This window comes from Conger conger, chromosome 3 (genome assembly GCF_963514075.1).
Source record: "Conger conger chromosome 3, fConCon1.1, whole genome shotgun sequence".
In the NCBI taxonomy this organism is placed as follows: Eukaryota; Metazoa; Chordata; class Actinopteri; order Anguilliformes; family Congridae; genus Conger; species Conger conger.
Window position 1 is genome coordinate 27,626,141 of NC_083762.1, and position 9,941 is coordinate 27,636,081.

At 38.7% G+C, this 9,941-nt stretch overlaps 1 protein-coding gene across 2 annotated transcripts; it reads right to left on the reverse strand.

The window, feature by feature from the left end:
• Nucleotides 1-704: 704 nt before the first annotated feature.
• lman2 (lectin, mannose-binding 2) lies at nt 705-9,666 on the reverse strand. Of its 2 annotated transcripts, none has more exons than XM_061234781.1 (8): nt 9,448-9,666; nt 8,851-8,969; nt 8,188-8,305; nt 7,776-7,855; nt 5,521-5,682; nt 5,253-5,367; nt 2,526-2,645; nt 705-2,355 (listed from the first exon to the last, which is right to left on the reverse strand). In XM_061234781.1, the coding sequence occupies exons 1-8, from the start codon at nt 9,644-9,646 to the stop codon at nt 2,195-2,197; spliced, it is 1,074 nt and encodes a 357-aa protein (XP_061090765.1). In that variant the 5' UTR covers nt 9,647-9,666; the 3' UTR covers nt 705-2,194. The 2 variants fall into 2 exon arrangements, with proteins under 2 accessions (XP_061090765.1, XP_061090764.1); XM_061234780.1 differs by lacking the exon at nt 7,776-7,855 and adding an exon at nt 7,906-7,988.
• Nucleotides 9,667-9,941: the final 275 nt, after the last annotated feature.

Sequence of the window (9,941 nt, forward strand, 5' to 3'; positions counted from 1 at the left end):
CTCCTTCTCCATCTTCAAACAGTGCAGATTTGTGGTTGTTGTAGTTTAAGGCGAGTTATTTTCCGTGGGAGCCTTCTTATGCATCTGTCTTTAATTTGTTTTTAAAATAACTGACAACTTTTTTGCAATGTTATGAAAATTGTGTGCATTGTTTGCAATATAGCACAGTATGAACATGCGGATTCTTTATTTGTATGACACGCATAGCTATATCTGTATTTTAAGAGGACAATCAATCCCTCTAAACATGAAATTAATTAAAAGAATATAGACGGTTTAACATTTTGGATTGCAATTTTGGTTTGAACAAAAAACAGCATACACAGGGGTACTCCAGGACCAAGTTTGGTAACCACTGGTTTACATACAGGGGTCTTGTGTGGATGTTAGACCAGTAGTCCTTGAAAGCCGCTTTTATTATGTAGTACTTGCTTGATCAATTAAAGCAGTTATCAATTAGAGTTAATCTAGTTTCTTGGCTCTGAATCGGTTGCTGATATTAAGGCAAAAACAAAAACCAGCACACCTTGGGGCCAGAAGTGAGGACCACTGCATTAGACAATACAATAAAATCAAATGCTCACAGTTCTTTGTTGTGGCAATTCTGATTTCTGCTCTGTAGGATTCAATATTTAGGACTAAATGCATTCATTCATTCAGTAAGCTGCGACACACAAGAAATAAACAGCGAAAACAGCACAAACCAATATTGTATATTTTTTATTATTCACTGAAGAGCAGTATGTAACACAGGTCTGCATTCATTCCCTGGTACAAAATCGAACTGAACACACAGCTGAATAGACAATATTCTGCAGCCATATTCTCTGAGGCTGTACATGAACATTGTGCACATATTTTGTACTTTTTGTAAATTTAGGGGGCTATATTTAATTATTGTATTTTAAAAGGCCTTGTGAAAAAAACAAGCATTAGGGAGTACTAGCAGCCATGTCTGATGACAGAAACACCGTTTGTATTTGACGGATGCCACCTCCCATGTAATTAGAGAAGTATTCAATTGAAATTAGGCTCATACAAAAGTGCAGATTTGCCCTAACTGACAAAGGTTATATGTGAATTTACTGATACGGTTTCAAAGATTATGTCTATCAACTAACTGCTATACCAGTTGTGAGTTTGGCCATCTTACTGCTTTACATACATCATTTGCTCATGGACAACTGTATGAGGATGTTAAAAAAGCACTCGCTTTCTTGATAGCATTCAGCACTACCTACCTCATTACAGTGGCTGTCTATTCTATAGTCTGACTGAGGGATGTCATTGCATTACCCCAACACAGCAAACCAACTGAAAGCTGCATGGGTAAGGCAGATAGCAACACAAGTAACACCATTATCTGCAACTACCTGCACACCCAAAAAAGCATATACCATAAACCTGATATTGTAGCACACAAGCTCTAAAACCATAGATGGATCCAACATGTCAATTTCTATTTCATATGTGAAATGTAACACTTCATAGAGTAGTTCACAATAGACTTCACACAAAGAAGTATTGCTGCTTTCATACTGCTGCCATAGGAACCCCAGCATATGAATTTCTTTAATCTCTTTGCAAAGCTCAGCCCCACAACTCTCAATGTAAAATAAAGTGGAGACATGGCTAACATTCAAACACAGCTTCAAGGCAGCCTAGACGCTGTCTCAGGGTTCAGTTCAAACAGAGCGATTTCATTCAAAGCACAAGCCGATTTGCAGGAGAAAAAAAAAAAAAAAATCTACAAAACCAACAACCTTCTATACATCTGTAAACAAGTGCAATCAGAGTGCATGGGTAGAAAAAGAAAAAAAAAATCAAAATGGAAAGTAAAACAAATCACAATTCTTTACATAGCATGTTAAAATTTAAGTCAAATTTGCTCAGGGGGCGGGCTTGATTGAATGATTTCCAGTTTAAAACTCATATATTCTAAACTTTCTTGAAAGACAAATACATAAAAAGGAAAGTGTAAGAAACCAAACCCATTTAAAATTCAGCTTCAACCTCGTCAATCAAGTCACCAGGATGCGTTGTAGTCATGGGTCACTTATAAAGCATGAAGAACATAGGAAAATACCAGAAGTAACCCTCTTACTCCAGAGCAACAGTATAAACATTGTGATTTTATACAATCTTTAAAAAAATTCACATTGTTTTCTTCAATTGGTGTCTCTTATGCGTTCTTCTAGTAGAACCTCTTGTTTCTTTCTTGCCTCTTTTGGAAGACCACAGCTCCTACCACAGCACAGACCACAATGCCCAGAAGGGCACAGAGCAGAAGCAGGAAAACCTTCCAGCCGGTGAGAGGAGAGCTGCGGAAATTACCCGTGGGATCATCGATGTTGTCTGCGGCAGAGAGAGGGAGAGTAGAAAGCAGAACCACTGAATTAGATTGAACTGCTCCACTAACAGAATTCATATTTAGGGCAGTGGTTAGTGCAACCACCTCTCCCCCTGGAGCTTTGCCATATCCCTGCCGTTACATGTGCACATTTTAAATTGCATGAACATGCTACCTTTGGGAGACTTCAGCAGGCTGACGCTGGGCTCGATTTTTGTCCAGTCCAGATTGTCCTCCTCGGGGGTATGTTCCACCATCAACTGGTACATTTTCATGGAGATGATGTCATGGTTATCTGGGAAGGGATGGGGGTATTACTATTATCACACTAAAATTTGATATATTTAAGATAGCATTAAGCCCTACCACACAGACACTCATGCATTTGCGATAGTCATTCCACGGGAAATGGACGAGACTGTTGGGCCCGTTTTTTCCCTTCATTCAGAATATACAGATTTCTTTACCCATCTGTAAAGAGCTTCATATACCAAATATTTATTAAGAAATAAATGATCTTCCAAATTGGCTTTGTTTATGGAGGCTTCATTTTCAGATGTCTATCTCGGGAGAAAATAGGCATAAGAATCTCATTATTTTTGTAAGGTTACAAGGGCAATCGAAGTTCATACCATAAAAACATCTACACAAAAAACCGTATACTGGTGATACATCTTCAATAGAAGAATTATCATCATTTCATTGAGATATGTACACAACTAATTTCTACAAATGGATATCACCATTGCATATCTCCATGTTAAAATGACAAATGAAGCTTTAAATTATGTCTACTTGAATGTAATATTGCCTTTAGCCACCAGAGTTCACTGTTCTGGTTCAGTGTTCAAACAAAAAAGCACACTTGCAAAATACTAGCCCTGTTTAAAAAAAAAACAAGGCTTTAATATAGTAGTGGTTTTGGGGCTGGAACAGAACTGCAATGTGCAAGATTAGTTGTGAAATGTCACACTATTTTCATATCTCCAAATAATGTATTGCATCAAGATATGGTCCATGATCAGGATTAAGAATTAATAGATTTTTACAATGAATGAAGTCCGTAAGGATGCTGACCTGGTTCCCATATCAATATTATATCACAATTATTTATGTGCCATGAGTGTATGATTTTGTCCACATATGATTTTTCATTTTGGAAGATTAAGTATCTTATTCATATCCTTACATATAATCAGATAAGTGTTACCCCTCAAACTGGCAGCCATTTTGAAATATTTTAGACCCTTGTATCTGTTAAACTATGCTTAATACCATGTCTAATATTCAGTTTTATTCATTTGAATACACAAACACTGGCTGACGGAAGTAAGAGGAAAACTGGAAACACAAGCCAGTAAAATCTAGGTTAAATATTGATGGAGTGACCCAATAGGCAACACCTACAGATACACCCACATTGTGTGCCTTAAAGGTGGACTATGCCTTATTTGTCGCTCCTGTGTTTGTACAGAAAAAAACGTATACGCCCCATTCCCAATCCCGCCTATCCGTTGAAATGAGCCTAAAACATCAGGTTTAATAGTCGCTGTACACACAGGCCATTCAGCAAGCTATTTAATGTTAGCTTGTGGTGACACTAGCCACTAATGCTAACACCAGTGGATTTCAGTCTGCTCTCCAGCCTGCCTGCACAATTCTGTAACAAACATGCATACTCATAAACGCATCAATTCATTTTCACTTTTATTTTTATCAGACATCTGAAATCTTATGAAAGTCAGGGAGTCTTTTGGATTAGGGCATGAGCCTGGAGATGAAATACGTCCATAGAATCTCCCGAAAATATAAGCAGTATCGTTAGTATTGAGCAGTGGGACCAGCTATCATGGCCAGCCAGCTGACACACAAAACTGAATGTAGTTGGCTAGCTACAGTAATAACGTGGCAGAATCTTTTCCCACCTTCAAGCGCAAACTGAAGACGCACCTCTTCAAGCAGCACCTCTCCCCGTCCCTCCCAACCTCCCTGTGAACCTTAAATTGTTGTCTTTCTGTGATTAACTTTTTTGTGTATCGGTATTTTTAGTTTGGCTAGGTAAGCAGTGTTTGGCTAGTTAAGTTTGGTCACTTTTGCTTTGTTCTTTGTTTGTTTATTTGTTTGTTAAAAAAAGAAAGAACATTTCAATAAATAAATAAATAAAATAATAATTCAAATAGGCCCTGGTCCTTATCTTTGTTGTACAGGTAGCAGTTGAAATTGTACTTCCCTCTAGGGTCTTTCAGTGCACTTATCCCTGGTTATGGGTATGCACTTTGTTGTACGTTGCTCTGGATAAGAGCGTTTGCCAAATGCCATTAATGTAATGTAATGTAATGTAATGTTACCGAAAGCTGGCTAGCCATTTTAATTGTTAGCCACCAAGGCTAGTCTCTTCCAAACCCAGCTCACCACTGTCGTAGTCAATAGTCTCCTCTTGCCCCCCTCCTCATTCATTGTATCATAGAGCATATGAGTTCAGTGTATTGGACAAATGCTTTTCAGATACAGCACAGAAATGAAAAAAGGCCACTCCCAGAAGAGGTCTGAAAATTTTTTATAAGAATAAATAAGTACACAAGCAAGGTCCAGGGCAGAAGTGAACACAGACCCATGTTGCCAGTGTATCATAGTTATGACTGAGCATGTTCTTTTTATCATATTTTCCAAGGTAAAAATCCTGCTTATTATGTCTTTAAGGCCGCAAAGAACTAGGGGCTGGATCCTTTTCAGAAATTTGAGTAAGTAATTATAAATATGCATACTGTTCAAACACAATCCAAAAATAGATTCTTAAAATGTATGAAAATGCATATTTTATATTTAGGCAATTTCTGCACTTAAATGCTACTTTTCTGAATATGCCCCTTCAATTGCTCCACACAAAAACACTCCTACATACCAGAAAGATCCCCCGTGGCAGAAGAGGCCCCAAAGTAGTATCCCGTAGGCAGGCGAACGCCACTAACGTCAAAGCATTCCTTCCATTCATTCTTGTCATCGACATCGACCATAACCTATTAAAAACAGTGAGTGAGTAACAGCCACATAAGACCAAATCTTCATCCAAGCAACAGAAAAAAATAAGTTTCCCTCCTGCCCATCACCAACAGGAAGATGGGGATCGGTGGCAGACCACTGAGAAGAAAACACGTAAATGTCCCGTTTACCGTAAGCCTGCCCTTGGAGTAGCGAATGGCCATGTAAGTATCGTGGTCTTTGTTCCTGATCTCTCCCGAGCAGCCCCCCAGTTCTGTCAAGCGGCCATCCTTGCTGTGATCATACGACAAGGTGCCGTTGTTTATCATGGCTGAGATGTAGGGGAAAGAACGCTGAGGAAGAGAGAAAGATGAAGACAGTGAGCTACAGACTTCATGAGGTTTTCAAGAGCAGTCAGCCTACAGCCCACCGCCAGTGCTCCCCACTCTAGCATGGATCTAGTTTGTACCTAGGGCTGGGCATCTTCATTTATTCATACACACAGAATACTAATGCCTGTAGACACCAATACATATTAATCAAAGTTTCAGGCAGCTAAGGCAAACAAGTCAAAATGCTGCCAAATTTAGTTTATTTTATGTTGTGATGCCTAAAACAGCGACTAATAATGCTCCCATGGCAAAAAGCCTGCAGTGCCAAACAAAAACGCCAAGAGCTAAGCATATACATGACACAAATGAACAGCCTAATAAAGCCAATTCTCTGAAATGTACCACATTGAAAAGAATGCAGTTTAACATTTGTGATTGAAGACAATGAGTTGGCAAATTCCTGTGCAAGTTTCATAGCAAGTAGGCAATTCAAAACCATCATCATTGCCATCATGCCAAGATGCCTGAAATCTTCATAAATTACAAATAGATTCAATTTTGATTTAAATTCCCTTCTTTCAGACCGTTCTGTTTTTATGAACAAACAAAAAGGTCCTCATTGTATGTTCTGCTGTTCAGAACGTTATCCGTTTCCTCACACAGATCATTCATAGTGAGCTTGGTTGAAAACCATTGCTGTCATTGGGCCTATTTGGCCTATTTGGCCTTCACTTAATGAGAATTTTTGGGGTTTGCACTTTTTATAAGTGAGAACTCATGACAAACTATTTAAATATTATCCAGTCCATTAATATATCAGACATAGTCCATAAATGTATAGTTACAAATAAAATTTTCTGTTCTGCGTTATAGCACTTGGTACTATTTTTAATGTGTAATAAATTGGTCAGTCAATATATTTGTAATCACTCATTTTAACCATTATTCCTTAATATATGAACACAATCTTGGTTTGTTGTTTTTGAGATTCTAATACCTAGTCTAGACATGGATTAAATAATTCTGCAGAAATGTGGATTCACAAGTTAGAGAGCTCACCAGTGCCAATTTAGAAAATATATAGCCTAATCCACCCACTCAGTGATAATAACATTACTACTGCTGGCTCACTGGGTTGTCAACAACACAACTATACTTACTGAAGATCTCATAATCAGCACTAGGGAGCTCTGAAACATATATATTGTTTTATGGCTGTTTTTTGTTAAGGAACAATTAAGATAAATGGAATCAACAACTCCAGTAAGTACGAAGCAATTTTGCTCAAAAACCTGGTGTGTCCCCATCAGGACGTTGAAACTTGGCTGAAAAAGGATCTTTCAGTAGGACAACAATCCTGAGCATACCTCTTAACAGACCAGCCTTGAGGCTTGAAGAGGGCAGTCCACAAGTGCCAACCAAAATATCATAATGAAAATATTCTGTATGAATGAATGCAAGATCCCCCAGTATGGGGATAAAATGACAGAAGATGATGCACCATACTCACAAAGAAACCAATCAAAAAAAAAAAACTGGAGTGTAAAAACATACACAGGGTTTCCCACTCTTGCTTCCGGAACTCTCCAATAGGCCAACTTCAGGTACAAAGAACAAGCTGATGCAAGCAAAGCATGACACATCAAGCATAACTAGCTACACTACACACAAAGCCAAACTGAAATCATCAAGTTCAGGCAGGTCATCTGGACAAGTGATTATCCCCATGACATGCATGACGTGCATGACGCCCCAGGGGGGAAGGGAATCAGTTGACTTCATCTCACCAATCACCTGCAACCTATGTAATCAGTCTCCTTGCTCAAGCTGTACATGAAGTATCATCCCTCAACTCATGTACCAACTCAACCCAAGGAATGCAGTGTGTGCTTTGGAGGAGAAAATGTGTTTAACTGCCCTCTACCAAAATTGATAGGAAAGAAGAGTTTGCAGCAATGACAGGTGGGTGAAGCTCTGTCCATGAGCCTGGACAGAGGTGAAGCCACCACTCTTCTAAAGACAGAGCAGCTATGAATGAAAAATGAATGGATTTACAGGACAAAGCCCTTCACTCCAGAAAAGGATCAATATAAAAAATTCAGGCAATCACTCACGTCAGTAGACTCATCATTAGGGTACGTGTCTATAAACATGGCCAACCCGTGGAAGTTAGCATTGCTTCCAAACGCAGGCCCTGCAGAGAAAGAATCATGGGTGAGTCATGTAGCAGATGGATGCACTTACGTCCATTCCATGGAGATCATTACGGAAGGTATCCACAAAAATGGCCAGGCCAACAAAGTGGTCTTGGTTTCCAAAAACAGGCCCTGAGTGAAGGTAGAGATTGTGTCACCAAGGTCAGAATTCACACAAGAAGTTCAACCGGCTATACAAGCGACAAATATAAAAAGTGAAGATTTCATTTTTGCAAATGTTAATCATCTATGAATGAAATGCAAAATATGTGCAACCTAAATTATGTGCAAAAGTGTGCATTTTATACATTATACAATTTTGACAAATTACCAGGTTGCAGTCTTTCTCTTGTGTACCAAATGGCAATGCCATCTCCATGTAGATTCTTCTTCCCTGACCCATGCACTTTGAACTGAACGTGCATCTCCCAGTCTTTGAGAAAACAAGGCTACAAACACAGGGGGGACATTTTTCACATTTAAAAGTGTGAGTAAAATGCTCTTCCCGATCATAAATTAACCATGAACCTGATTGCAGTGATGAATCAATAATTTGTTTTAATCTAGTGCTCTTCACACCAAGGTGTCCTATGACACTTAAGAGTTAAAAACGGAGAAAAGTACCAAAGCAAGCCATAATTAACTTAGCTGAAATAACAATTAGGGTGCATAATAAGTGAAAGTTCTCAGTCCATTAGAGGTTAGAAGTTATACCTGGGTAATAACAGTATACACTATATTCTGAACACAGGGTTCAAACTCCCATTCTGCAAACCATTTGGAAATTCATGGCTTTTTCCACATTTAAGGTTTATCATGTGGAACAGAAATAGACCTTACTGAGCGGACTTGGAACAGGCTTGATGCGTTTGGACAAGCTAATCTATGACCTTTACTAAAAACCAAAAAGGAATAGTAATAGTGCATGAGCCTTCTGGATTTCATGCTTTCCACATTTTGAGCAGGTAATGTGGTTTGCTAATCTGTTACTCACCACTGTATTCCAGATTGAACCCTGCTTGCTGCGTTCGTCAGGTGTCAAACGAATATACTGGCTGGTCAATAATGTACTTCCCCAAAAGTCCCACTGGCTTGAAGAACCTGTTCCCACACCTGTAAAGCATGACAGATAAGTTGGCATATTTGCGAGGGCTTAATACTCTTTGAACTACGTAACTGGGAAGTAAGTGGATACTTAAGTGACAGCACATGCTTTCCTCAACCTAAATAAACTAACACAGCTACGAAATTGAAATTACGAAAATAGCTAGCCAGCTAAAATTGCCCAGTATGTTCCAGGGTATGCTTTCGCGAACGCTAAGTTTCACAAACGAATGAATTTACGAACGAATTAATCAATATTGAGGCTGAATGTATATTTTTCTGTTCATTTTCAAGTGACAGCATTCTTAAAACATCATAGTTAGATATGCCGACATACCGAGGCATTCTTAATCGAATGGTGGGTGTCAATTAACCACCAAAACATTGAAGTATACTAAACAAGAACCAGACACAGTCCACATTTGCGCAGATGTACTCCACAGAAAGTTAGCTTCCCAACTAGGGAGAATTCGCTAACTCGACTTACCCTGATATGGTTTCATGAGCGAATGTTCCCGCTTTAAATGCTCATTGTTGCCGTCCGTAATATCGGCATGGACTAAGGAGACGGAAGAAAGTCCTAAAAGCAGGGAAATACTAACAACGGTTCTAAAGTTATTCATCTTGACAAGCACACCCTGCTGAAACAAAGTAGAAACAACTCTTTTACACCCTTCAGTCGCCATTTTTCTGTTTAATCAGCTATACTTCCTGCTTCCAGCTTCCGGAAGAATAATACATTTTCTAATAAGAGTTCCTATGCAACCGAATGTATTCACCAAATTCATCTACATGTTGCGCTTATTTCATTAAAGCAATTCATTCAATGATTTATTAGCTGTTAGTAAATATTAAATCTGATAGAATTTGTGTGTGAGTCGCTATACAAATTCTTACTTTGTAGCTTTTTGTTGTTGTACGGAATATTTTTGTGGTTGCAAACAGTCTCTAAAACCAATCAGAAATAAGCACATAACTCCG